Source organism: Labrus bergylta, chromosome 8 (assembly GCF_963930695.1).
Source record: "Labrus bergylta chromosome 8, fLabBer1.1, whole genome shotgun sequence".
Lineage (NCBI taxonomy): Eukaryota > Metazoa > Chordata > Actinopteri > Labriformes > Labridae > Labrus > Labrus bergylta.
The window spans coordinates 31,730,994-31,758,493 of record NC_089202.1 but is presented as its reverse complement, the minus strand read 5'-3'; the positions used below and the strand labels follow the sequence as shown (position 1 = coordinate 31,758,493).

Sequence of the window (27,500 nt, the reverse complement as noted above, 5' to 3'; positions counted from 1 at the left end):
CTGAAGGTGGAGATAGAGGAGGTGAGTCAGTCCTGAAGGTGGAGTTAGAGGAGGTGAGTCAGTCCTGAGGGTGGAGATAGAGGAGGTGATGGTGTCAGAGGAGGTGAGTCAGTCCTGAAGGTGGAGTTAGAGGAGGTGAGTCAGTCCTGAAGGTGGAGTTAGAGGAGGTGAGTCAGTCCTGAGGGTGGAGTTAGAGGAGGTGATGGTGTTAGAGGAGGTGAGTCAGTCCTGAAGGTGGAGTTAGAGGAGGTGAGTCAGTCCTGAAGGTGGAGATAGAGGAGGTGAGTCAGTCCTGAAGGTGGAGTTAGAGGAGGTGAGTCAGTCCTGAAGGTGGAGATAGAGGAGGTGATGGTGTTAGAGGAGGTGAGTCAGTCCTGAGGGTGGAGTTAGAGGAGGTGATGGTGTTAGAGGAGGTGAGTCAGTGTTGAAGGTGGAGTTAGAGGAGGTGAGTCAGTCCTGAAGGTGGAGTTAGAGGAGGTGAGTCAGTCCTGAGGGTGGAGTTAGAGGAGGTGATGGTGTTAGAGGAGGTGAGTCAGTCCTGAAGGTGGAGTTAGAGGAGGTGAGTCAGTCCTGAAGGTGAAGATAAAGGAGGTGAGTCAGTCCTGAAGGTGGAGTTAGAGGAGGTGAGTCAGTCCTGAGGGTGGAGATAGAGGAGGTGAGTCAGTCCTGAAGGTGGAGTTAGAGGAGGAGAGTCAGTCCTGAGGGTGGAGTTAGAGGAGGTGATGGTGTCAGAAGAGGTGAGTCAGTCCTGAAGGTGGAGTTAGAGGAGGTGAGTCAGTCGGGAAGGTGGAGTTAGAGGAGGTGATGGTGTTAGAGGAGGTGAGTCAGTCCTGAAGGTGGAGTTAGAGGAGGTGAGTCAGTCTTGAAGGTGGAGTTAGAGGAGGTGATGGTGTTAGAGGAGGTGAGTCAGTCCTGAAGGTGGAGATAGAGGAGGTGAGTCAGTCCTGAAGGTGGAGTTAGAGGAGGTGATGGTGTTAGAGGAGGTGAGTCAGTCCTGAGGGTTAGAGGAGGTGACGGTGTTAGAGGAGGTGAAGGTGTTAGAGGAGGTGAAGGTGTTAGAGGAGGTGACAGTGTTAGAGGAGGTGACGGTGTTAGAGGAGGTTAAGGTGTTAGAGGAGGTGATGGTGTTAGAGGAGGTGACAGAGGAGGTGATGTGTTGGAGGAGGTGACAGAGGAGGTGAAGGTGTTAGAGGAGGTGACGGTGTTAGAGGAGGTGACAGAGGAGGTCGATGGTGTTAGAGGAGGTGACGGAGGAGGTGATGATGTTAGAGGAGGTGACGGTGTTAGAGGAGGTGAAGGTGTTAGAAGAGGTGACAGAGGAGGTGATGATGTTAGAGGAGGTGACGGTGTTAGAGGAGGTGACGGTGTTAGAGGAGGTGAAGGTGTTAGAAGAGGTGATCAGAGGAGGTGACGGTGTTAGAGGAGGTGAAGGTGTTAGAGGAGGTGACAGTGTTAGAGGAGGTGACGGTGTTAGAGGAGGTGACAGAGGAGGTGATGGTGTTAGAGGAGGTGACGGAGGAGGTGATGATGTTAGAGGAGGTGACGGTGTTAGAGGAGGTGACGGTGTTAGAGGAGGTGACGGAGGAGGTGATGATGTTAGAGGAGGTGACGGTGTTAGAGGAGGTGACGGTGGAGTTAGAGGAGGTGAGTCAGTCCTGAAGGTGGAGTTAGAGGAGGTGAGTCAGTCCTGAGGGTGGAGTTAGAGGAGGTGATGGTGTTAGAGGAGGTGAGTCAGTCCTGAAGGTGGAGTTAGAGGAGGTGAGTCAGTTCTGAAGGTGAAGATAAAGGAGGTGAGTCAGTCCTGAAGGTGGAGTTAGAGGAGGTGAGTCAGTCCTGAGGGTGGAGATAGAGGAGGTGAGTCAGTCCTGAAGGTGGAGTTAGAGGAGGAGAGTCAGTCCTGAGGGTGGAGTTAGAGGAGGTGATGGTGTCAGAAGAGGTGAGTCAGTCCTGAAGGTGGAGTTAGAGGAGGTGAGTCAGTCGGGAAGGTGGAGATAAAGGAGGTGAGTCAGTCCTGAAGGTGGAGATAGAGGAGGTGAGTCAGTCCTGAAGGTGGAGTTAGAGGAGGTGAGTCAGTCCTGAGGGTGGAGATAGAGGAGGTGAGTCAGTCCTGAGGGTGGAGTTAGAGGAGGTGATGGTGTCAGAGGAGGTGAGTCAGTCCTGAAGGTGGAGTTAGAGGAGGTGAGTCAGTCGTGAAGGTGGAGATAAAGGAGGTGAGTCAGTCCTGAAGGTGGAGATAGAGGAGGTGAGTCAGTCCTGAAGGTGGAGATAGAGGAGGTGAGTCAGTCCTGAAGGTGGAGTTAGAGGAGGTGATGGTGTTAGAGGAGGTGAGTCAGTCCTGAAGGTGGAGTTAGAGGAGGTGAGTCAGTCCTGAGGGTTAGAGGAGGTGACGGTGTTAGAGGAGGAGAAGGTGTTAGAGGAGGTGACGGTGTTAGAGGAGGTGACGGTGTTAGAGGAGGTTAAGGTGTTAGAGGAGGTGATGGTGTTAGAGGAGGTGAGTCAGTCTTGAAGGTGGAGTTAGAGGAGGTGATGGTGTTAGAGGAGGTGAGTCAGTCCTGAAGGTGGAGTTAGAGGAGGTGAGTCAGTCCTGAAGGTGGAGTTAGAGGAGGTGATGGTGTTAGAGGAGGTGAGTCAGTCCTGAAGGTGGAGATAGAGGAGGTGAGTCAGTCCTGAAGGTGGAGTTAGAGGAGGTGATGGTGTTAGAGGAGGTGAGTCAGTCCTGAATGGTGTTGGAGGAGGTGACAGAGGAGGTGAAGGTGTTAGAGGAAGTGATGTGTCAGAGGAGGTGAGTCAGTCCTGAAGGTGGAGTTAGAGGAGGTGAGTCAGTCCTGAAGGTGGAGTTAGAGGAGGAGAGTCAGTCCTGAAGGTGGAGTTAGAGGAGGTGAGTCAGTCCTGAAGGTGGAGATAGAGGAGGTGAGTCAGTCCTGAAGGTGGAGTTAGAGGAGGTGAGTCAGTCCTGAAGGTGGAGATAGAGGAGGTGATGGTGTTAGAGGAGGTGAGTCAGTCCTGAGGGTGGAGTTAGAGGAGGTGATGGTGTTAGAGGAGGTGAGTCAGTGTTGAAGGTGGAGTTAGAGGAGGTGAGTCAGTCCTGAAGGTGGAGTTAGAGGAGGTGAGTCAGTCCTGAGGGTGGAGTTAGAGGAGGTGATGGTGTTAGAGGAGGTGAGTCAGTCCTGAAGGTGGAGTTAGAGGAGGTGAGTCAGTCCTGAAGGTGAAGATAAAGGAGGTGAGTCAGTCCTGAAGGTGGAGATAGAGGAGGTGAGTCAGTCCTGAGGGTGGAGATAGAGGAGGTGAGTCAGTCCTGAAGGTGGAGTTAGAGGAGGTGAGTCAGTCCTGAGGGTGGAGTTAGAGGAGGTGAGTCAGTCCTGAGGGTGGAGATAGAGGAGGTGAGTCAGTCCTGAAGGTGGAGTTAGAGGAGGAGAGTCAGTCCTGAGGGTGGAGTTAGAGGAGGTGATGGTGTCAGAAGAGGTGAGTCAGTCCTGAAGGTGGAGTTAGAGGAGGTGAGTCAGTCGGGAAGGTGGAGATAAAGGAGGTGAGTCAGTCCTGAAGGTGGAGATAGAGGAGGTGAGTCAGTCCTGAAGGTGGAGTTAGAGGAGGTGAGTCAGTCCTGAGGGTGGAGATAGAGGAGGTGAGTCAGTCCTGAAGGTGGAGTTAGAGGAGGTGAGTCAGTCCTGAGGGTGGAGATAGAGGAGGTGAGTCAGTCCTGAAGGTGGAGTTAGAGGAGGTGATGGTGTCAGAGGAGGTGAGTCAGTCCTGAAGGTGGAGTTAGAGGAGGTGAGTCAGTCCTGAAGGTGGAGATAAAGGAGGTGAGTCAGTCCTGAAGGTGGAGATAGAGGAGGAGAGTCAGTCCTGAAGGTGGAGATAGAGGAGGTGAGTCAGTCCTGAAGGTGGAGTTAGAGGAGGTGATGGTGTTAGAGGAGGTGAGTCAGTCCTGAAGGTGGAGTTAGAGGAGGTGAGTCAGTCCTGAGGGTTAGAGGAGGTGACGGTGTTAGAGGAGAAGGTGTTAGAGGAGGTTAAGGTGTTAGAGGAGGTGATGGTGTTAGAGGAGGTGAGTCAGTCTTGAAGGTGGAGTTAGAGGAGGTGATGGTGTTAGAGGAGGTGAGTCAGTCCTGAAGGTGGAGTTAGAGGAGGTGAGTCAGTCCTGAAGGTGGAGTTAGAGGAGGTGATGGTGTTAGAGGAGGTGAGTCAGTCCTGAGGGTTAGAGGAGGTGACGGTGTTAGAGGAGGTGAAGGTGTTAGAGGAGGTGAAGGTGTTAGAGGAAGTGACAGTGTTAGAGGAGGTGACGGTGTTAGAGGAGGTTAAGGTGTTAGAGGAGGTGATGGTGTTAGAGGAGGTGACAGAGGAGGTGATGGTGTTGGAGGAGGTGACAGAGGAGGTGAAGGTGTTAGAGGAGGTGACGGTGTTAGAGGAGGTGACAGAGGAGGTGATGGTGTTAGAGGAGGTGACGGAGGAGGTGATGATGTTAGAGGAGGTGACGGTGTTAGAGGAGGTGAAGGTGTTAGAAGAGGTGACAGAGGAGGTGATGATGTTAGAGGAGGTGACGGTGTTAGAGGAGGTGACGTGTTAGAGGAGGTGAAGGTGTTAGAAGAGGTGACAGAGGAGGTGACGGTGTTAGAGGAGGTGAAGGTGTTAGAGGAGGTGACAGTGTTAGAGGAGGTGACGGTGTTAGAGGAGGTGACAGAGGAGGTGATGGTGTTAGAGGAGGTGACGGAGGAGGTGATGATGTTAGAGGAGGTGACGGTGTTAGAGGAGGTGACGGTGTTAGAGGAGGTGACGGAGGAGGTGATGATGTTAGAGGAGGTGACGGTGTTAGAGGAGGTGACGGTGTTAGAGGAGGTGATGGAGGAGGTGAAGGTGTTAGAAGAGGTGACAGAGGAGGTGATGGTGTTAGAGGAGGTGATGGTGTTAGAGGAGGTGACGGAGGAGGTTTTGACCTGCAGGTGGAGCTCTGTTCTGAACTCTCTGGACAAAAGGTCGACTGAAGCGTTCAACTGATCAAAGAGCTGACCGAAGTTTCCCTCCACAGGAATCTGTTCTCTACACCACGGAGTCATCACTGAGAGGAGGAGGAGGAGGAGGAGGTGGAGGAGGAGGAGAGAGAGGAGGAGGAAGAGGAAGAGAGAGAGGAGGAGGAGGAGGACAGAGGAGAGAGGAGAGAGGAGAGAGGAGAGAGGGGAGGAGGAGGAGGAGGAGGAGGACAGAGGAGAGAGGAGAGAGGAGAGAGGAGGAGAGAGAGAGGAGGAGAGAGAGGAGGAGGAGAGAAGAGGAGGAGGAGAGAAGAGGAGGAGGAGGAGAGAGAGAGGAGGAAGAGGAAGAGGAGGAGGAGAGAGAGGAGGAGGAAGAGGAGGAAGAGGAAGGGGAGGAAGAGGAGGAAGAGGAGGAGGAAGCGGAAGAGGAGGAGGAAGAAGAGGAAGAGGAGGAGGAAGAGGAGGAAGAGTAGGAGGAGGAGGAAGAGGAAGCGGAAGAGGAGGAGGAGGAGGAAGAAGAGGAGGAGGAGGAGGAGGAAGAGGAGGAGAGGAGAGAGGAGAGCGGAGAGAGGAGAGAGGAGGAGGAGGAGGAAGAGGAGGAGGAAGAGGAGGAAGAGGAGGAGGAGGAGGAGGAGGAGGAGGAGGAGGAAGAGAGGAGAGAGGAGAGCGGAGAGAGGAGAGAGGAGGAGGAGGAGGAGGAAGAGGAAGAGGAAGAGGAGGAAGAGGAAGAGGAGGATGAAGAGGAGGAGGAAGAGTAGGATGAAGAGGAGGAAGAGGAGAATGAAGAGGAGGAGATTGAAGAGGAATGAAGAGGAGGAGGAAGAGGAAGAGGAAGAGGAGGAAGAGGAAGAGGAGGAGGAGGATGAAGAGGAGGAGGAAGAGTAGGATGAAGAGGAGGAAGAGGAGGATGAAGAAGAGGAGATTGAAGAGGATGAAGAGGAGGAGGAAGAGGAGGATGAAGAGGAGGAAGAGGAGGATGAAGAGGAGGAGATTGAAGAGGAAGAAGAGGAGGAGGAGGAGGAAGAGAGAGGAGAGAGGAGAGAGGAGGAGGAGGAGGAAGAGGAGGAGGAGGAGGAAGAGGAGGAGGAGGAGGAGGAGTAGGAGAAGGAGAAGGAGAAGGAGGAGGAGGAAGAGAGAGGAGAGAGGAGAGAGGAGAAAGGAGGAGGAGGAGGAAGAGGAGGAGGAGGAGGAAGAGGAGGAGGAGGAGGAGGAGTAGGAGAAGGAGAAGGAGAAGGAGGAGGAGGAAGAGAGAGGAGAGAGGAGAGAGGAGAGAGGAGGAGGAGGAGGAAGAGAGAGTTTTTTTTTTAAGCGAAAAGTCAAAGACCTTTTCTTTTTCATTTGAATGATGTCATACAATATGCATACATAGAGAGTAAAGTAAAATGCAAACTGGATGACTGAATATTCATTTTAAATATAGGTCAAATAATGCATCTATAATCTGAAAGTTAAAACGTGTTTCTGTTCCTGTATTTTCATTTTAAAATTAGAGTTTTCATTTGAATTATGATACAGATTTAGCAAATGTAATTTTCTTCCTCATTTTAATTTAGTCAAAGAATGTGCATTTTTGAAGTTGAAAACTAAAATTCAAATTAGATAAATTAATCATCATTTTATTTTTGAGTCAAATAATACACTCATATTCTAAAACTTAAAAAGCATTTCTGTTAATGCATTTGAATTTTCAAATTAGCTTTATCATTTGAATTTTGATCACTAATCGCTCCCATATCAGCAGATATAAATGGAATGTGTGTAATTTGCTGTTGTAGCATCAGAGCCTGAAAGTTGAGGTGTGTGACCTTTCACCTCTCAAGATGTCACACAGGAAATGGAACTTCATGGACACACAGAGGACGTGGTTAATGACAGGGACTGCGATTGCCTCCATACACTCCGCCCACTTGAGGCTGAACCAATCAGCACACCGCTGCACGCCCTCATCCACCACACCTGCATCACACACACACACACACACACACACACACACACACACACACACACACACACACACACACACACACAGTGACCTCGTGACCTCGTGACCTTGAGATGAGCCTGGTGTTCAGTTGTCTCACCGTCACACTGCATCATGGTCTTTGAGGTGAACTGCTCCTGTGTGCTGTTGCCGGCGGTGACGGTGTGTTTCCGTTTGAATCGGTCGTATCCGTACTGAAGGACGACTTCGTCTCGGATGTTCTCAAACTTCCTGCCGACGCTCAGAGTCTCCGACTGAAACTCTGCTTCATCGTCCTGCAGAGGAAACAAAAACACGACTTAACGGGTTTCTTGGCGTGCTCTGGAACATTCTGGTACGACCCCGATTGTTTTTAAAGAGCTCTATAAGCTCCCATCGATGGCGGTCTCTGTCTGCCCCTGCAGGGGGCGCTGGAGTCCCATCGATGGCGTCCCCCGTCTGTCCCTGCAGGGGGCGCTGGAGTCCCATCGATGGCGGTCTCTGTCTGTTCCTGCAGGGGGCGCTGGAGTCCCATCGATGGCGTCCCCCGTCTGTCCCTGCAGAGGGCGCTGGAGTCCTATCGATGGCGGTCTCTGTCTGTTCCTGCAGGGGGCGCTGGAGTCCCATCGATGGCGTCCCCCGTCTGTCCCTGCAGGGGGCGCTGGAGTCCCATCGATGGCGGTCTCTGTCTGTTCCTGCAGGGGGCGCTGGAGTCCCATCGATGGCGGTCTCTGTCTGTCCCTGCAGGGGGCGCTGGAGTCCCATCGATGGCGTCCCCCGTCTGTCCCTGCAGGGGGCGCTGGAGTCTCATCGATGGCGGTCTCTGTCTGTCCCTGCAGGGGGCGCTGGAGTCCCATCGATGGCGTCCCCCGTCTGTCCCTGCAGGGGGCGCTGGAGTCCCATCGATGGCGGTCTCTGTCTGTCCCTGCAGGGGGCGCTGGAGTCCCATCGATGGCGGTCTCTGTCTGTCCCTGCAGGGGGCGCTGGAGTCCCATCGATGGCGGTCTCTGTCTGTCCCTGCAGGGGGCGCTGGAGTCCCATCGATGGCGGTCTCTGTCTGTCCCTGCAGAGGGCGCTGGAGTCCCATCGATGGCGTCCCCCGTCTGTCCCTGCAGGGGGTGCTGGAGTCCCATCGATGGCGGTCTCCGTGCTGGAAATGCTGTCTCAGTCTAACTTTCAGTCAACCTAACGACAGGCTGAGAGCTGGAGCTGAGGCGGGTTTTAAACCTCCTGACAAACCGTTACACCGCGCCCACCTGTCAATCAGGTCAGCTACACGCCTTATTGTGAATAACTCTTATCCTTCATCAAATCAAAACTGATGAGTCATCAAAACATTCACCCCCCGTACAGTGTGTGTCCATCCAGACATGAGCTAATCACACCTATTTGGTTTTTTGAACCAGGCTGTAAACATGTTCATCTCTGCTGTAAAAACAGGCTTTTTAGAATGGGTGTGTATGTGACTTCCTGTGCTTCTGCAGCCAGCCTCTAGTGGACACTCCAGGAACTGCAGGATTTTACACTTCAGCATCAGCTTCATGTTTCAAGAGTGGAGGTTGCTGATTGGTCTTCCCGTGGTAAGGAATATATTAAACAAACAAAATTGAAAACGGAGTAAAATAAAATGTATGGAAGTCCTCCTTATGTTTTCAGTAGACCATCTCTTCATGTTTGTCATTTTTTTTGGTCATCAAATAAATTAAAACATTAAAATAAACCTAAGGATGTTGGGTGCTTAAAACTTGGAGTTTAGTTGCAGTGGTATGCTATGTACCTGAGTAGGAAGCATAGCTGCTAAGTGGTTAGCATAGCTTCCTATAGTCTCACCGTGAGCTCCTGTGTGATCAGGATAAACGGTCTGATGGCGTCCCTCCACAGTAACCTGCTGTGATGGACCTGCAGGTCCAGGTTACAGCTCAGAGACAGAGCCGCCGTCTCCACGTTCCGCTGGATGTTAGAAAGTGGACCTAAAATATCAACAGATCTTGATTTTTAATGTGTGTGTGTGTGTGTGTGTGTGTGTGTGTGTGTGTGTGTGTGTGTGTGTGTGTGTGTGTGTGTGTGTGTGTGTGTGTGTGTTCACCCCTGCAGAGCACCGACAAGATTAACACCATCAGGTAACCCCGACCTCGGGAGCCGAGCATGCTGGGAAACATCAGGAGGATCGAACACCTGCAGGAAGACGACAACGCTCCGCCCACTGCACACACACCTGTATAACGGGGGGAGGAAGGGGGGGGGGTTATAGTCAACATGTGTGTTTCAGTCAGAGGTTTTATCATTTTCATAAATATCAGAAGGAATTGAGTTTGTATTTCTCTCACAGATGAAAAGAAATCCTGCTGTTAGCCAGAGGTTAAAGGTCAATGGGAGGCTGTGAGAGACTCCGAGGAACAGAACTGAAAACAGGAAGCAGACGGGATATGAAGGGCGAATATATTCAGTTTAATCCTCACTCATCTGTTAAAGGCGCAGTATGTAACTCTGCCCCCTGGTGTTTAAAATGGGTACTGCAGTCTAAATTCTAAACATCATAGAGAGCTGTCTCCCCCCCTCCTCTCTAGAGTGGACGCTCACTCAGGTCACCATGTGGTGGACTCTGAAGCTTCAGTGTTTATCCAGCTCTGCATGGGTCTGTAAACCTTTCTGTGTTCTAACCTCTCTCCATTTTTCAAAAGCATCTCCAATATTGATCCTAGTTTGAGCACGTTTCTGCTCGTGGAGCTTATTAGAAACATGCAGAGGCTTTTTAGGTCGGGTACAATCACTTCTATCTGAACCACTTCTCTTGCCCGCTTCCATCACTGCAACACCTGTTGACCTGATAACTGCTCTCATATCTGACAAACTGAGGGGCGTCCAAAACGGCCGTGTGGGGGTGTGTCTTAAAAGCGCCTACCTTCTCTGGTCCAAACAAATCCAGAGCATTCAGGAGCAGAATGTAAAGTTAGAAGGAGGACATACTGGCTGCTGCATTGTTGTCAGAGAAGCCAGCACTTCAACATAGCATGTTTCCTTAATGATCAGAGAGTAAGATACCTTTATCATCTCACTCTCTACACAGCTCACTGACTGGACCTTTAAAGAACACATGTTAATTGATTGTTGAATTGATTATTAATACTTTTATTAGATCTTATCTGATCTTTTTTTTTATGTACTTAACATTTATTTTTATATGTGATTACATTTATACATAAGAGGTCTAAAAATATCATGAATGGGAATATAACAATAAATTCAAACAAATGAATATTTTTGTATCATTTTACGAGGTCACTAAATAAAAATAATTATGATTAATAATGATTGAAAATAAGACGAAACATTTTTTAAATGACATTAGATTTAAAAAGCTGAAGACATAACAGAACTATGTTTATTTTTCAAAATAAGACAGTTATTAGTCTCTTATTTTTGAGTGGTGGTTACCTGCGCCGCTCACCGCTCCAATCAGCGCCCTGACGACCAGGTGAGCTGACTCTTCTGATTGGCTGCAGAGGAAACGGTGGACGGTCATCCTGATCCTCTGAACAGCTGGAGGACAGAAACACAACAAAGTCCTGTGAGTCAGCTGCTAGCTGCTGTTAGCTCAACGTTAGCTTAGCGTCCCGGACAGAGTGTGAAGTCACCTGTGTGAGGAGCGACAGGTGAGCACAGGTGAGTCATGATCCTCTGAACGAGCTCACAAACCGTCAAAATGTCACTTTTCTACCTGCTCTTGTTTCGTTTGGTCGGTTGGTCAGTTTGAGATTCTGGACGTTCCCGTGACGTCACATTTTTCCGGTTACCATGGAGACCAAACTTTAACTCCAACCGAAAACACACGGAGAGGATGAGGAGTGAACACAGACAGAAACACCTGATGAAGTGTGACGTCAGAGTGCAGGTAGAGAGGGGCGGAGTCACACAGGCCGTCAGAGGAGTCCTGAACAGGTGAGAGAATCTACAGGTGTGAGCTAGCTAACAGGGAGCTAACGGCTAACAGTGTGAGGCATGATGCTGTTTGACTAGAGAGAGAAGCTGAATGTAAACACAAACACACAAACAGGAAGCAGCAACAGCTGTCAGGTCTTTCACTTCTGATCATATAGGAGATGTTCCAGGTCGTCTGGACGTCGTCATGGAGACGATTTGTGGACACGTCTTTAGAGTGAGACTGTTTAAAGTGCCAGACCATCTTGGGCTCCATCAGTCAAATATCCGATGTGTAAATGATTTGTCTTATCTCAGGTCAACAGGACGCTCCGACAGTCACATTAAATGGAAGACGATCAAACCTCACCTGCAGAAAGAGGGGCGGAGCCTGGCGGCGTTTTTCTGCGGGCTGCTGTTGGCGTCTGTGTACGGGCTCACGGCTCTCTTCCTGCAGAAACAGCCGCTGTGGTTCTGCATGTACACCACCATCGCCATGGCCGCCCTCGCAGCCTTCGGTTTGGGTCTGTCAGCCGGCGTCCGAGCCGACGTCACAGTGATGCTGCCTTCTCTCTGCTCAGGTGAGTCTCAGGTGTTCCTGTCCTTCAGAGACCACCTCCTCTTTCAAACTCCAACAGCAACTATGAAATAACCATTTTCTTTAGCACTTCACTAAACCTCCAACAGGGGGCGCCAGAGGGTTTTGGGTCAGGTTATGCACATGTGGGTGTGGCTCAGCTCAGCCAATCACAAGCCAACCTCTCCTGCCTTTCAGGTCATGGGCGGAGCTTCCTGCTCTTCCTGTTTGTCTCGGCGCTGCTGTCCGGTCCGCTCACCAACACATTCGAAAACACGGAGCGAGCCGCCGCCAGTCTGCTGTGTGGAGCCGAGCTGGCAGCCAATCAGACGCAGGAACTGATGCAGAGATCAGCCACGCCCCTTTTCTGTAACAAACCAATAAGAAGCCTCCACCATCACGTTGATTAAAAAATAGGATTTTAATGAAGGCTTTCATCTTGACGTGAAAACATGAATATTTTCTGCATATTGTGTGTGTGTGTGTGTGTGTGTGTGTGTGTGTGTGTGTGTGTGTGTGTGTGCGCGCAGCGGCGTTAGACAAAATCAGAGAGATCAGCAGTAACGCTCACGCCGTTGCAGGAAGAGTTCAGAACTTCATCCACACTCTGACCGACAGCGTCCGCCATGTTGGTAAGGGAACAACGACAGAAAGAGAGTAGTTCTCCTGTGATCTTGTAGTTCTCCTGTGATCTTGTAGTTCTCCTGTGATCTTGTAGTTCTCCTGTGATCTTGCAGTTCTCCTGTGATCTTGTAGTTCTCTTGTGATCTTGTAGTTCTCCAGTGATCTTGCAGTTCTCCTGTGATCTTGTAGTTCTCTTGTGATCTTGTCATTCTCCTGTGTTCTTGTAGTACTCTTGTAGTTCTCCTTTGATCTTGTAGTCCTCCTGGGATCTTGTAGTTCTCCTGGGATCTTGTAGTTCTCCTGTGATCTTGTAGTTCTCTTGTGATCTTGTAGTTCTCCTGTGATCTTGTAGTTCTCCTGTGATCTTGTAGTTCTCCTAAACTATAGTTGTCCTGTGATCTTGGAGTTCTCCTGTGATCTTGTAGTTCTTTTGTGATCTTGTAGCTCTCTTGTGATCATGTAGTTCTCCTGTGATCTTGTAGTTCTCCTGTGATCTTGTACTTCTCTTGTGATCTTCTAGTTCTCCTGTGATCTTGTAGTTCTCCTGTGATCTTGTAGTTATCTTGTGATCTTGCAGTTCTCCTGTGATCTTGTAGTTCTCTTGTGATCTTGTAGTTCTCTTGTGATCTTGTAGTTCTCCTGTGATCTTGTAGCTCTCTTGTGATCTTGTGGTTATCTTGTGATCTTGTAGTTCTCTTATAGTTCTCCTTTGATCTTGTAGTTCTCCTGTGATCTTGTAGTTCTCTTATAGTTCTCCTTTGATCTTGTAGTTCTCCTGTGATCTTGTAGTTCTCCTGTGATCTTGTAGTACTCTTGTAGTTCTCCTTTGATCTTGTAGTCCTCCTGGGATCTTGTAGTTCTCCTGGGATCTTGTAGTTCTCCTGTGATCTTGTTGTTATCTTGTGATCTTGCAGTTCTCCTGTGATCTTGTAGTTCTCTTGTGATCTTGTAGTTATCTTGTGATCTTATAGTTCTCTTATAGTTCTCCTTTGATCTTGTAGTTCTCCTGTGATCTTGTAGCTCTCTTACAGTTCTCCTTTGATCCTGTAGTTCTCCTGTGATCTTGTAGTTCTCCTGTGATCTTGTAGTTCTCCGGTGATCTTGTAGTTCTCCTGTGATCTTGTAGTTCTCTTGTGATCTTGTAGTTCTCCTGTGATCTTGTAGTGCTCTTGTAGTTCTCTTGTGATCTTGTAGTCCTCCTGGGATCTTGTAGTTCTCTTGGGATCTTGTAGTTCTCCTGGGATCTTGTAGTTCTCCTGTGATCTTGTAGTTCTCCTATGATCTTGCAGTTCTCCTGTGATCTTGTAGTTCTCCTGTGATCTTGTAGTTCTCCTGTGATCTTGCAGTTCTCCTGTGATCTTGTAGTTCTCTTGTGATCTTGTAGTTCTCTTGTGATCTTGTAGTTCTCCTGGGATCTTGTAGTTCTCCTGTGATCTTGCAGTTCTCCTGTGCTCTTGTAGTTCTCCTGTGATCTTGTAGTTCTCCTGTGATCTTGTCGTTCTCTTGTGATCTTGTAGTTCTCCTGTGATCTTGCAGTTCTCCTGTGATCTTGCAGTTCTCCTGTGATCTTGCAGTTCTCTTGTGATCTTGTAGTTCTCTTGTGATCTTGTCGTTCTCCTGTGTTCTTGTAGTACTCTTGTAGTTCTCCTTTGATCTTGTAGTCCTCCTGGGATCTTGTAGTTCTCCTGGGATCTTGTAGTTCTCCTGGGATCTTGTAGTTCTCCTGTGATCTTGTAGTTCTCCTGTGATCTTGTAGTTCTCTTGTGATCTTGTAGTTCTCCTGTGATCTTGTAGTTCTCTTGTGATCTTGTAGTTCTCCTTTGATCTTGTAGTTCTCCTGTGATCTTGTAGTTCTCCTAAACTATAGTTGTCCTGTGATCTTGTAGTTCTTTTGTGATCTTGTAGCTCTCTTGTGATCATGTAGTTCTCCTGTGATCTTGTAGTTCTCCTGTGATCTTGTACTTCTCTTGTGATCTTCTAGTTCTTTTGTGATCTTGTAGCTCTCTTGTGATCATGTAGTTCTCCTGTGATCTTGTAGTTCTCCTGTGATCTTGTACTTCTCTTGTGATCTTGTAGTTCTCCTGTGATCTTGTAGTTCTCCTGTGATCTTGTAGTTATCTTGTGATCTTGTAGTTCTCCTGTGATCATGTAGTTCTCTTGTGATCTTGTAGTTCTCCTGTGATCATGTAGTTCTCTTGTGATCTTGTAGTTCTCCTGTGATCTTGTAGTTGTCTTGTGATCTTGTAGCTCTCTTGTGATCTTGTAGTTATCGTGTGATCTTGTAGTTCTCTTGTGATCTTGTAGTTATCTTGTGATCTTGTAGTTCTCTTATAGTTCTCCTGTGATCTTGTAGTTGTCCTGTGATCTTGTAGTTCTCTTGTGATCTTGTAGTTCTCTTGTGATCTTGTAGTTATCTTGTGATCTTGTAGTTCTCCTGTGATCTTGTAGTTCTCTTGTGATCTTGTAGTTCTCCAGTGATCTTGCAGTTCTCCTGTGATCTTGTAGTTCTCTTGTGATCTTGTCATTCTCCTGTGTTCTTGTAGTACTCTTGTAGTTCTCCTTTGATCTTGTAGTCCTCCTGGGATCTTGTAGTTCTCCTGGGATCTTGTAGTTCTCCTGTGATCTTGTAGTTCTCTTGTGATCTTGTAGTTCTCCTGTGATCTTGTAGTTCTCCTGTGATCTTGTAGTTCTCCTAAACTATAGTTGTCCTGTGATCTTGGAGTTCTCCTGTGATCTTGTAGTTCTTTTGTGATCTTGTAGCTCTCTTGTGATCATGTAGTTCTCCTGTGATCTTGTAGTTCTCCTGTGATCTTGTAGTTCTCTTGTGATCTTCTAGTTCTCCTGTGATCTTGTAGTTCTCCTGTGATCTTGTAGTTATCTTGTGATCTTGCAGTTCTCCTGTGATCTTGTAGTTCTCTTGTGATCTTGTAGTTCTCCTGTGATCTTGTAGCTCTCTTGTGATCTTGTGGTTATCTTGTGGTCTTGTAGTTGTCTTATAGTTCTCCTTTGATCTTGTAGTTCTCCTGTGATCTTGTAGTTCTCCTGTGATCTTGTAGTTCTCCTGTGATCTTGTAGTTCTCTTGTGATCTTGTAGTTCTCCTGTGATCTTGTAGTACTCTTGTAGTTCTCCTTTGATCTTGTAGTCCTCCTGGGATCTTGTAGTTCTCCTGGGATCTTGTAGTTCTCCTGTGATCTTGTTGTTATCTTGTGATCTTGCAGTTCTCCTGTGATCTTGTAGTTCTCTTGTGATCTTGTAGTTATCTTGTGATCTTGTAGTTCTCTTATAGTTCTCCTTTGATCTTGTAGTTCTCCTGTGATCTTGTAGCTCTCTTACAGTTCTCCTTTGATCCTGTAGTTCTCCTGTGATCTTGTAGTTCTCCTGGGATCTTGTAGTTCTCCTGTGATCTTGTAGTTCTCTTGTGATCTTGTAGTTCTCCTGTGATCTTGTAGTTCTCCGGTGATCTTGTAGTTCTCCTGTGATCTTGTAGTTCTCTTGTGATCTTGTAGTTTTCCTGTGATCTTGTAGTGCTCTTGTAGTTCTCTTGTGATCTTGTAGTCCTCCTGGGATCTTGTAGTTCTCTTGGGATCTTGTAGTTCTCCTGGGATCTTGTAGTTCTCCTGTGATCTTGTAGTTCTCCTATGATCTTGCAGTTCTCCTGTGATCTTGTAGTTCTCCTGTGATCTTGTAGTTCTCCTGTGATCTTGCAGTTCTCCTGTGATCTTGTAGTTCTCTTGTGATCTTGTGATCTTGTAGTTCTCCTGGGATCTTGTAGTTCTCCTGTGATCTTGTAGTTCTCCTGTGATCTTGTCGTTCTCTTGTGATCTTGTAGTTCTCCTGTGATCTTGCAGTTCTCCTGTGATCTTGCAGTTCTCCTGTGATCTTGTAGTTCTCCAGTGATCTTGCAGTTCTCCTGTGATCTTGTAGTTCTCTTGTGATCTTGTAGTTCTCTTGTGATCTTGTAGTTATCTTGTGATCTTGTAGTTCTGTTATAGTTCTCCTGTGATCTTGTAGTTGTCCTGTGATCTTGTTGTTCTCCTGTAATCTTGTAGTTCTCTTGTGATCTTGTAGTTCTCTTGTGATCTTGTAGTTCTCCTGTGATCTTGTAGTTCTCCTGTGATCTTGTAGTTCTCCTGTGATCTTGTAGTTCTCCTGTGATCTTGTAGTGCTCTTGTAGTTCTCTTGTGATCTTGTAGTCCTCCTGGGATCTTGTAGTCCTCCTGGGATCTTGTAGTTCTCTTGGGATCTTGTAGTTCTCTTGTGATCTCTGAGTTCTCCTGTGATCTTGTAGTTCTCCTGTGATCTTGTAGTTCTCCTGTGATCTTGTAGTGCTCTTGTAGTTCTCTTGTGATCTTGTAGTCCTCCTGGGATCTTGTAGTTCTCTTGGGATCTTGTAGTTCTCCTGGGATCTTGTAGTTCTCCTGTGATCTTGCAGTTCTCCTGTGATCTTGTAGTTCTCCTGTGATCTTGTAGTTCTCCTGTGATCTTGCAGTTCTCTTGTGATCTTGTAGTTCTCTTGTGATCTTGTAGTTCTCCTGTGATCTTGTAGCTCTCTTGTGATCTTGTGGTTATCTTGTGATCTTGTAGTTCTCTTATAGTTCTCCTTTGATCTTGTAGTTCTCTGTGATACTGTAGTTCTCTTGTGATCTTGTAGTTCTCTTGTGATCTTGTAGTTCTCCTGTGATCTTGTAGTTCTCCGGTGATTTTGAAGTTCTCTTGTGATCTTGTAGTTCTCCTGTGATCTTGTAGTTCTCCGGTGATTTTGAAGTTCTCTTGTGATCTTGTAGTTCTCCTGTGATCTTGTAGTTCTCCTGTGATCTTGTAGTTCTCTTGTAGTTCTTCTGTCATCTTGTAGTTCTCCTGGGATCTTGTAGTTCTCCTGTGATCTTGTAGTTCTCCTGTGATCTTGTAGTTCTCTTGTGATCTTGTAGTTCTCCTGTGATCTTGTAGTACTCTTGTAGTTCTCCTTTGATCTTGTAGTCCTCCTGGGATCTTGTAGTTCTCCTGGGATCTTGTAGTTCTCCTGTGATCTTGTTGTTATCTTGTGATCTTGCAGTTCTCCTGTGATCTTGTAGTTCTCTTGTGATCTTGTAGTTATCTTGTGATCTTGTAGTTCTCTTATAGTTCTCCTTTGATCTTGTAGTTCTCCTGTGATCTTGTAGCTCTCTTACAGTTCTCCTTTGATCCTGTAGTTCTCCTGTGATCTTGTAGTTCTCCTGGGATCTTGTAGTTCTCCTGTGATCTTGTAGTTCTCTTGTGATCTTGTAGTTCTCCTGTGATCTTGTAGTTCTCCGGTGATCTTGTAGTTCTCCTGTGATCTTGTAGTTCTCTTGTGATCTTGTAGTTTTCCTGTGATCTTGTAGTGCTCTTGTAGTTCTCTTGTGATCTTGTAGTCCTCCTGGGATCTTGTAGTTCTCTTGGGATCTTGTAGTTCTCCTGGGATCTTGTAGTTCTCCTGTGATCTTGTAGTTGTCCTATGATCTTGCAGTTCTCCTGTGATCTTGTAGTTCTCCTGTGATCTTGTAGTTCTCCTGTGATCTTGCAGTTCTCCTGTGATCTTGTAGTTCTCTTGTGATCTTGTGATCTTGTAGTTCTCCTGGGATCTTGTAGTTCTCCTGTGATCTTGTAGTTCTCCTGTGATCTTGTCGTTCTCTTGTGATCTTGTAGTTCTCCTGTGATCTTGCAGTTCTCCTGTGATCTTGCAGTTCTCCTGTGATCTTGTAGTTCTCCAGTGATCTTGCAGTTCTCCTGTGATCTTGTAGTTCTCTTGTGATCTTGTAGTTATCTTGTGATCTTGTAGTTCTGTTATAGTTCTCCTGTGATCTTGTAGTTGTCCTGTGATCTTGTTGTTCTCCTGTAATCTTGTAGTTCTCTTGTGATCTTGTAGTTCTCTTGTGATCTTGTAGTTCTCCTGTGATCTTGTAGTTCTCCTGTGATCTTGTAGTTCTCCTGTGATCTTGTAGTGCTCTTGTAGTTCTCTTGTGATCTTGTAGTCCTCCTGGGATCTTGTAGTCCTCCTGGGATCTTGTAGTTCTCTTGGGATCTTGTAGTTCTCTTGTGATCTCTGAGTTCTCCTGTGATCTTGTAGTTCTCCTGTGATCTTGTAGTTCTCCTGTGATCTTGTAGTGCTCTTGTAGTTCTCTTGTGATCTTGTAGTCCTCCTGGGATCTTGTAGTTCTCTTGGGATCTTGTAGTTCTCCTGGGATCTTGTAGTTCTCCTGTGATCTTGTAGTTCTCCTATGATCTTGCAGTTCTCCTGTGATCTTGTAGTTCTCCTGTGATCTTGTAGTTCTCCTGTGATCTTGCAGTTCTCCTGTGATCTTGTAGTTCTCTTGTGATCTTGTGATCTTGTAGTTCTCCTGGGATCTTGTAGTTCTCCTGTGATCTTGTAGTTCTCCTGTGATCTTGTCGTTCTCTTGTGATCTTGTAGTTCTCCTGTGATCTTGCAGTTCTCCTGTGATCTTGCAGTTCTCCTGTGATCTTGTAGTTCTCCAGTGATCTTGCAGTTCTCCTGTGATCTTGTAGTTCTCTTGTGATCTTGTAGTTCTCTTGTGATCTTGTAGTTATCTTGTGATCTTGTAGTTCTGTTATAGTTCTCCTGTGATCTTGTAGTTGTCCTGTGATCTTGTTGTTCTCCTGTAATCTTGTAGTTCTCTTGTGATCTTGTAGTTCTCTTGTGATCTTGTAGTTCTCCTGTGATCTTGTAGTTCTCCTGTGATCTTGTAGTTCTCCTGTGATCTTGTAGTGCTCTTGTAGTTCTCTTGTGATCTTGTAGTCCTCCTGGGATCTTGTAGTCCTCCTGGGATCTTGTAGTTCTCTTGGGATCTTGTAGTTCTCTTGTGATCTCTGAGTTCTCCTGTGATCTTGTAGTTCTCCTGTGATCTTGTAGTTCTCCTGTGATCTTGTAGTGCTCTTGTAGTTCTCTTGTGATCTTGTAGTCCTCCTGGGATCTTGTAGTTCTCTTGGGATCTTGTAGTTCTCCTGGGATCTTGTAGTTCTCCTGTGATCTTGCAGTTCTCCTGTGATCTTGTAGTTCTCCTGTGATCTTGTAGTTCTCCTGTGATCTTGCAGTTCTCTTGTGATCTTGTAGTTCTCTTGTGATCTTGTAGTTCTCCTGTGATCTTGTAGCTCTCTTGTGATCTTGTGGTTATCTTGTGATCTTGTAGTTCTCTTATAGTTCTCCTTTGATCTTGTAGTTCTCTGTGATACTGTAGTTCTCTTGTGATCTTGTAGTTCTCTTGTGATCTTGTAGTTCTCCTGTGATCTTGTAGTTCTCCGGTGATTTTGAAGTTCTCTTGTGATCTTGTAGTTCTCCTGTGATCTTGTAGTTCTCCGGTGATTTTGAAGTTCTCTTGTGATCTTGTAGTTCTCCTGTGATCTTGTAGTTCTCCTGTGATCTTGTAGTTCTCTTGTAGTTCTTCTGTCATCTTGTAGTTCTCCTGGGATCTTGTAGTTCTCCTGTGATCTTGTAGTTCTCCTGTGATCTTGTAGTTCTCTTGTGATCTTGTAGTTCTCCTGTGATCTTGTAGTACTCTTGTAGTTCTCCTTTGATCTTGTAGTCCTCCTGGGATCTTGTAGTTCTCCTGGGATCTTGTAGTTCTCCTGTGATCTTGTTGTTATCTTGTGATCTTGCAGTTCTCCTGTGATCTTGTAGTTCTCTTGTGATCTTGTAGTTATCTTGTGATCTTGTAGTTCTCTTATAGTTCTCCTTTGATCTTGTAGTTCTCCTGTGATCTTGTAGCTCTCTTACAGTTCTCCTTTGATCCTGTAGTTCTCCTGTGATCTTGTAGTTCTCCTGGGATCTTGTAGTTCTCCTGTGATCTTGTAGTTCTCTTGTGATCTTGTAGTTCTCCTGTGATCTTGTAGTTCTCCGGTGATCTTGTAGTTCTCCTGTGATCTTGTAGTTCTCTTGTGATCTTGTAGTTTTCCTGTGATCTTGTAGTGCTCTTGTAGTTCTCTTGTGATCTTGTAGTCCTCCTGGGATCTTGTAGTTCTCTTGGGATCTTGTAGTTCTCCTGGGATCTTGTAGTTCTCCTGTGATCTTGTAGTTCTCCTATGATCTTGCAGTTCTCCTGTGATCTTGTAGTTCTCCTGTGATCTTGTAGTTCTCCTGTGATCTTGCAGTTCTCCTGTGATCTTGTAGTTCTCTTGTGATCTTGTGATCTTGTAGTTCTCCTGGGATCTTGTAGTTCTCCTGTGATCTTGTAGTTCTCCTGTGATCTTGTCGTTCTCTTGTGATCTTGTAGTTCTCCTGTGATCTTGCAGTTCTCCTGTGATCTTGCAGTTCTCCTGTGATCTTGTAGTTCTCCAGTGATCTTGCAGTTCTCCTGTGATCTTGTAGTTCTCTTGTGATCTTGTAGTTATCTTGTGATCTTGTAGTTCTGTTATAGTTCTCCTGTGATCTTGTAGTTGTCCTGTGATCTTGTTGTTCTCCTGTAATCTTGTAGTTCTCTTGTGATCTTGTAGTTCTCTTGTGATCTTGTAGTTCTCTTGTGATCTTGTAGTTCTCCTGTGATCTTGTAGTGCTCTTGTAGTTCTCTTGTGATCTTGTAGTCCTCCTGGGATCTTGTAGTCCTCCTGGGATCTTGTAGTTCTCTTGGGATCTTGTAGTTCTCTTGTGATCTCTGAGTTCTCCTGTGATCTTGTAGTTCTCCTGTGATCTTGTAGTTCTCCTGTGATCTTGTAGTGCTCTTGTAGTTCTCTTGTGATCTTGTAGTCCTCCTGGGATCTTGTAGTTCTCTTGGGATCTTGTAGTTCTCCTGGGATCTTGTAGTTCTCCTGTGATCTTGCAGTTCTCCTGTGATCTTGTAGTTCTCCTGTGATCTTGTAGTTCTCCTGTGATCTTGCAGTTCTCTTGTGATCTTGTAGTTCTCTTGTGATCTTGTAGTTCTCCTGTGATCTTGTAGCTCTCTTGTGATCTTGTGGTTATCTTGTGATCTTGTAGTTCTCTTATAGTTCTCCTTTGATCTTGTAGTTCTCTGTGATACTGTAGTTCTCTTGTGATCTTGTAGTTCTCTTGTGATCTTGTAGTTCTCCTGTGATCTTGTAGTTCTCCGGTGATTTTGAAGTTCTCTTGTGATCTTGTAGTTCTCCTGTGATCTTGTAGTTCTCCGGTGATTTTGAAGTTCTCTTGTGATCTTGTAGTTCTCCTGTGATCTTGTAGTTCTCCTGTGATCTTGTAGTTCTCTTGTAGTTCTTCTGTCATCTTGTAGTTCTCCTGGGATCTTGTAGTTCTCCTGGGATCTTGTAGTTCTCTTGTGATCTTGTAGTTCTCCTGTGATCTTGTCGTTCTCCTGTGATCTTGTTGTTCTCCTGTGATCTTGTAGTTCTCTTGTGATCTTGTAGTTCTCATGTGGTCTTGTATTTCTCCTGTGATCTTGTAGTTCTCCTGAACTTGTAGTTCTCCTGTGATCTTGTAGTTCTCCTGTGATCTTGTCGTTCTCTTGTGATCTTGTAGTTCTCATGTGGTCTTGTAGTTCTCCTGTGATCTTGTAGTTCTCCTGAACTTGTAGTTGTCCTGTGATCTTGGAGTTCTCCTGTGATCTTGTAGTTGTCCTGTGATCTTGTAGTTATCTTGTGATCTTGTAGTTCTCGTTCTCCTGTGATCTAGTAGTTCTCCTGTGATCTTGTAGTTCTCTTGTGATCTTGTAGCTCTCTTGTGATCTTGTAGCTCTTTTGTGATCTTGTAGTTCTCCTGTGATCTTGTAGTTCTCTTTTGATCTTGTAGTTCTCCTGTGATCTTGTAGTTCTCCTGTGATCTTGTAGCTCTCCTGTGATCTTGTAGTTCTCCTGTGATCTTGTAGCTCTCTTGTGATCTTGTAGCTCTTTTGTGATCTTGTAGTTCTCCTGTGATCTTGTAGTTCTCCTGTGATCATGTAGTTCTCTTGTGATCTTGTAGTTCTCCTGGGATCTTGTAGTTCTCTTGTGATCTTGTAGCTCTCCTGTGATCTTGTAGTTCTCTTGTGATCTTGTAGCTCTCTTGTGATCTTGTAGCTCTCCTTTGATCTTGTAGTTCTCCTTTGATCTTGTAGTTCTCCTGTGATCTTGTAGTTCTCTTGTGATCTTGTAGTTCTCCTTTGATCTTGTAGTTCTCCTGTGATCTTGTAGTTCTCCTGGAATGTGTGTATAGCTGCTCATGACTGAACAGCCCGTGTACTATGAATGCTCACCTTGCAGCTCGCACTCTGAGGAACGTCCTTCACTTCCTGGTGGACATCGGGGACAAGTGTAACGCCATACTGGGTTCCCCGTACAGGAAGTGCCGGGCAGTGTTCCTGGATGCCCGGGCCGACTGCTCCGACCTGCTGGGAGAGTTCAACTTCCTGTGTGACATTGTGGACGTCTTCCTACCGCTCTGCAGCCTCGCCCGTGGTGCATTCACTGACACCATCACCACCTCCATTAATGCTTTCTTTATTTTACACCTGACATCAGCTTTCTAAATTGTCTGTGTGTGTTTTCAGCCGGTGAGCTCTTCTGCACCATCCCCTCCTACATCGCCGGCCATCTGAAGAAACGCCTGGCAGCCCGTGAGTTCATCATCTCGTTGTTTGTCTCGTCTCGACGCTCTCCATCCTCCTGCTGAGCCATTTAATCTCTCCCCCTCCAGCCACGGTCGCAGCGTTCCAGCGACTGAAGCGAGAGTTCGACTTCAACGTCTCGGCCTCGGTGAAGTTCGACCTGGACGCCAACAGCAGCCGCTCTCTGCAGCAGGTGTCCCGGGACATCATGGAGGAAGTCTCCTCAGAGCTGCACCTGTTTCAGACGCTGAGCGCACCACTGACGTATGGCGGCCTTGTCCTGCTCGCCTGCTCCTACCTGAGGTCAGAGGTCACACCGGTGTTACACTAACACACACACATCTTTAAATCTTAAGCTGTGTGTGTGTGTGTGTGTGTGTGTGTGTGTGTGTGTGTGTGTGTGTGTGTGTGTGTGTGTGTGTGTGTGTGTGTGTGTGTGTGTGTGTGTGTGTGTGTGTGTGTGTGTGTGTGTGTGTGTGTGTGTGTGTGTCTGTGTCTGTGTCTGTCTGTGTGTGTGTGTGTGTGTCTCTGTGTGTGTGTCTGTGTATGTGTGTGTGTGTGTGTGTGTGTGTGTGTGTGTGTGTGTGTGTAGGGCGGTGCGGTATAGACGCAGGTTTCTCTCTGACCTCGACTTTGATAACGTCTACATCAGCGCTCAGTTTGAAGAGCTCGACCGTCAGCTGACCTCAGGGGGTGGGGCCTCAGTTCTGCCAATCACACGCCTGGAGGCCAAGACCTACATCACACCACGTCAGTACACCTGTGTGTGTGTCTGCTGCTGATTGGCTGCTCATGAATGATGTCATCCATCAGTTGTAGCTCAGTTGACCTGAAGCGTGTTTCCTGCAGTGTCGTTTCACCTGTCTGGACGCGAGTGGCGTGCGGTGCTGGCGGGCGTGGTCTCCGTGCTCAGACACCTGGTGATAGGCAGCCTGCTGGTGGCGCTGGACTTCCTGGTGTTCTGGATCCTGGATCAGGTGCAGAACCAGGTGAAGGGGGACGTCGTGGCCAGAGGTGAGACTACCATCCTGATGTAGGATTGTGATTATCAGTGTGAAATGTGGTAACCATGGAAACATCACCTCCCATCAGCCCCGGTGACGGTGGCTGTGCAGGTGAACGGCTCGGGTTACGCCTCAGACATCTTCAGAGACCTGGTGACGTCATTTAACATCCTGCAGGGAGGAAACATCACCGTGATCAGCAGGAAGTGTCTGCTGGCGCCGTCAGAGCCCGACTACAGCACCTGCTTCACCCTTGGTAAGAGGACGCACAGGAAGTGACATCACAGCCCGCCCAACACCGCAGGTTAAACTGTGTCCACAAACTCCCACAGCTAGGTGTTTGTTCTGCCCTCTGAGTCTTCCTTCTCACCGAAAACAATAGGACATGGAGCCAGAAAGACTGAGACACCCAAGCCCTTCCAAAGAGGGGGCGTGGTCAGACACAGCTCATTTACATATTTAAAGGTACAGACACAGAAACAGTCTGTTCTGAGCAGGGCTGAAATAGAGGGGTTTATAGACATGATCAAATACAGGATCAGAGTGGATTTAGAACAAGAAACTTCACACACATGTTTTGAGGAGCTCTGACACTTATTTACACTGAAGAGGAGGAGGAGATGTCACCTTTAACCTTTCAGGAGCAGGTCTGTGTCTGTTGGTCTTTCTGGTCTCACTGGTTCTGGTTCTGTTTGCAGGGTTCCTGTTGGGTCTGTCTCTGCTGGTCTCTCTGAGTAGGGGGTTAATGCAGCGCTGCAGACGACTCGCCTGTGCTTCATATCATCCACACAGAGAGCAGGTCAGCCACGCCCACTAACCTTACCCTCATTTAAATATTTACTGTCGATGATTCCCCGTCAGGCCGACTCGATCAGATCGAGCGTGAACATGGATTACACTGATCGGATCAGTCTGTTCTGATTGGCTTTTAAACCAATTATTTGTGTCCATGTAAAAGCAGCCAATGACACACACACACACACACACACACAGACACACACACACACACACTCACACACACACACAGACACACACACACACACACACAGACACAGACACAGACACACACACACACACACACACACACACACACACACACACACACACACACACACACACACACACACACACAGCAGTAGGTGAGAGGTCAGTGAGCAGACAGGTATGTAAAGAATCTGCAGAATGAGGACTGAGGCAGGATGCAGGTCTGAGCGTGCTTACACAGAAACCCACCTGAGACTCTGACACACCTGAGAGACCCTGAACACACCTGAGAGACCTTGAACACACCTGAGAGACCCTGAACACACCTGAGAGACCTTGAACACACCTGACCCGGACTCTCCCGCCCCACAGATCAGACTGTGACCCGGATCCTTCCTCAGTGTGAAACATGGAGCCCCTCCTCATCTTTAGATCTTTCATGATTACGCTGATGAGAAGCACATTCAGTGAAAACATCGTCATCACTGTCCAATCAGGAGTCACCATCTCTCTAAACAGGAAGTCACTGCAGCATTAAAGCCTGCATCACGATCTCTCCACAAAGAATCCATCCTGTTGGTTCATCTCCAACACTCTTAATCAAACCATCAGGGTGGGATCAAACCTGTCACATCTTTATTCTCTGTCCTCCATCACTCGGCTGTCGCTTTGTTGCTCCAGTGCGTGCGTGCGTGCGTGCGAATGAAACAGTCGTTGGTCTCTGATTTATTGTGATGTGAAATACGAGCTGCAGCCTCACCACACAAAGAGAACAAAGTTTGTTCATGTTTCAGGTGAAACTGCTGGAGGCTAAACCGCTCGGCCTCCCTCTCACTCCGCTTTTAAACATTCTCATCAGAACATGTGGCGTTCCTCAGACGATCCTACGTGTGTGTTTGTTGTTGTTTGTTTGTTTTACAGGAGAGGATCCGGTTCCTCCGACAGCAGATCCTGGACCAGAGGTGGACGCTGGGGAATGTCCTGAGGAGGTCTGCAGCCCGGATCAGAGCTGACGCAGGAGGAGGAGGGAGTCATCTTCAAGCTCTCCTGCTGAGGTACACACAGAGCGGCTCACACACACACACACACACACACACACACACACACACACACACACACACACACACACACACACACACACACACACACACACACACACACACACACACACACACACACACAGACAGACACACAGAGCTATACATAGTCCTCAAAATGGTCCACTATACTCATCACCAATTGATATTACATCCAAAGTTAAGTCTATAATTACTTCTGTGAGGGGACTGTGTAGTCCCTCTTAGGTCCAGCTCCTTTGGTCAATTATGTTTCTCTGTGAGAGCCTCTAAATTATGGAACCAATTGCCATTGGAGATTAGAAATTGAACCTCCCACCATACATTCACCCACCGTCTTAACGACTGGCTTTTAAGCAATCAAAAATGTGAACACCTTTGATAGTATTTAATCTGAGTGCATGTTTGTCTGTTGCTATGTATTGTTGTAGCTGTGCTGTCTAACCCATGGTGGTTTGTATGAATGGTTGTATGGTTATATGTTTTAATGGAGCCAGTATATTGGCATCATGTTATACTGTTGTTATCTGTTGCTGTGTGTATTCTTTAACAAGTTTTTATTTTTTAGCCACCCTGTGCCTAGCTTAACATCTTGCCAAAGGACTACAGTTGAAAATTAGCCTGCTGGCTAACACCGGCACATTTACAGAAATATTGATTAATGTGCACTGTCCTTTAAATAAATAAATCAAATCAAATCAACCAGGTGTCTCCTGATGAATCTTTTCAGTGTATTTTCTCTCTCTCTGTGTCTCAGATTACCTGGAGGGGTTCACCTGTCTCACCTGCTGGGTCTGTCTCTAGTTACCTGTCTGGCATGTGGTGAGGAGGTGAGACAGGACGAGGACAACATGGCCGCCTGTGACGTCCCACAGTGTGCAGGTAGAGTCGCACACAGGTGATGTGGTGATGACGACAAAGCTGACACCTGTCAATCAAATACAGCTTGTTGTCCCTCAATGACCGGAGCGCTGCAGTTCACTTCACGGCCACCGGTGTCACTAACGTGTGTGTGTGTGTGTGTGTGTGTGTGTGTGTGTGTGTGTGTGTGTGTGTGTGTGTGTGTGTGTGTGTGTGTGTGTGTGTGTGTGTGTGTGTGTGTGTGTGTGTGTGTGTGTGTGTGTGTGTGTGTGTGTGTGTGTGTGTGTGTGTGTGTGTGCTGAGGGAGCGTCCTTCAGCTCTAACTGTTGTTGACTCAGCTGCGTTCAGACAGATAACAGTAACTGAAGCTGAGCACACACACACACACACACACACACACACTACGTTCTGCACTTTAGTCACATTTAAAGGAACATTATTTGTTCATTGTTCTTCTTCGTTGGTGTCTCTGAGTTTCTTCTTTTCTAAACATCTCGTGTTTAACTTTCAAACTGAAAGTAAATAAAGATGTGTGTGTGACTCAGGCCCCGCCCCCTCCCTGATATCTAACACTCTGCTGAATCTAAACACAGGTGACCTGTTGGTCATCCTTTAGCTTCCTGTCTGTTAAACTTCATATTTCATATCATGGAATCTAAAGTTCACACTTCCTGTTTGTGTTTCTTCTGTCTTCACGAGCTGCTGCCGTCTTGTTTTCACAGGCGTGTTCTGTCGGCCATGTTTCCACAGTTTGGGAAACACGTGTGTGGCCTGTGAGCGACCTCTGACCTCGCAGGAAGACGGCGAGGAAGAGCTGTGAGTGGGTGTGATGCTGACTGAAGTGATTGAAGCCTTTATGAGCAGCATGATAATCAGACTGTTCCTCTCAGAGACTCCAGTGATGACGAGCAGCTCGACTCCACCCACAGAGCCACGAGGAGGAGGAGGGGGGCGGTCTCCATGGCAACACGCCCAAGACCACGAGAGAGCAACACCGGTGTCTCCCCGGACTCTGAG

General features: G+C 47.1%; 2 protein-coding genes across 6 annotated transcripts in view; one reads left to right on the top strand and one right to left on the bottom strand.

Moving 5' to 3' along the window:
- Positions 1-10,673, bottom strand: part of dcst1 (DC-STAMP domain containing 1) — a 21,571-nt gene extending 10,898 nt beyond the window's left edge. Inside the window, 8 exon segments of the mRNA XM_065958046.1 lie at positions 4,929-5,050; positions 6,774-6,917; positions 7,043-7,217; positions 8,752-8,891; positions 9,008-9,136; positions 9,249-9,323; positions 10,357-10,461; positions 10,557-10,673. Of these exon segments, the coding sequence (XP_065814118.1) occupies positions 4,929-5,050; positions 6,774-6,917; positions 7,043-7,217; positions 8,752-8,891; positions 9,008-9,136; positions 9,249-9,323; positions 10,357-10,461; positions 10,557-10,593 (927 nt within the window). The 5' untranslated portion in view covers positions 10,594-10,673.
- The window catches only part of dcst2 (DC-STAMP domain containing 2), a 17,417-nt gene continuing 393 nt past the window's right edge, over positions 10,477-27,500 (top strand). Inside the window, exons 1-15 of one of the 5 annotated variants that reach the window (XM_029281938.2) lie at positions 10,477-10,584; positions 11,158-11,420; positions 11,615-11,785; positions 11,947-12,048; positions 22,215-22,409; positions 22,502-22,567; positions 22,648-22,861; positions 23,151-23,308; positions 23,408-23,572; positions 23,651-23,818; positions 24,261-24,361; positions 25,468-25,601; positions 26,380-26,504; positions 27,206-27,299; positions 27,374-27,500. The exon at positions 27,374-27,500 is cut by the window's right edge and continues 5 nt beyond it. In XM_029281938.2, coding sequence (XP_029137771.2) covers positions 11,318-11,420; positions 11,615-11,785; positions 11,947-12,048; positions 22,215-22,409; positions 22,502-22,567; positions 22,648-22,861; positions 23,151-23,308; positions 23,408-23,572; positions 23,651-23,818; positions 24,261-24,361; positions 25,468-25,601; positions 26,380-26,504; positions 27,206-27,299; positions 27,374-27,500 — 1,923 coding nt within the window. In that variant the 5' untranslated portion in view covers positions 10,477-10,584; positions 11,158-11,317. The other 4 variants (XM_020657017.3, XM_029281936.2, XM_065958042.1 and 1 more) reach the window with 4 other exon arrangements.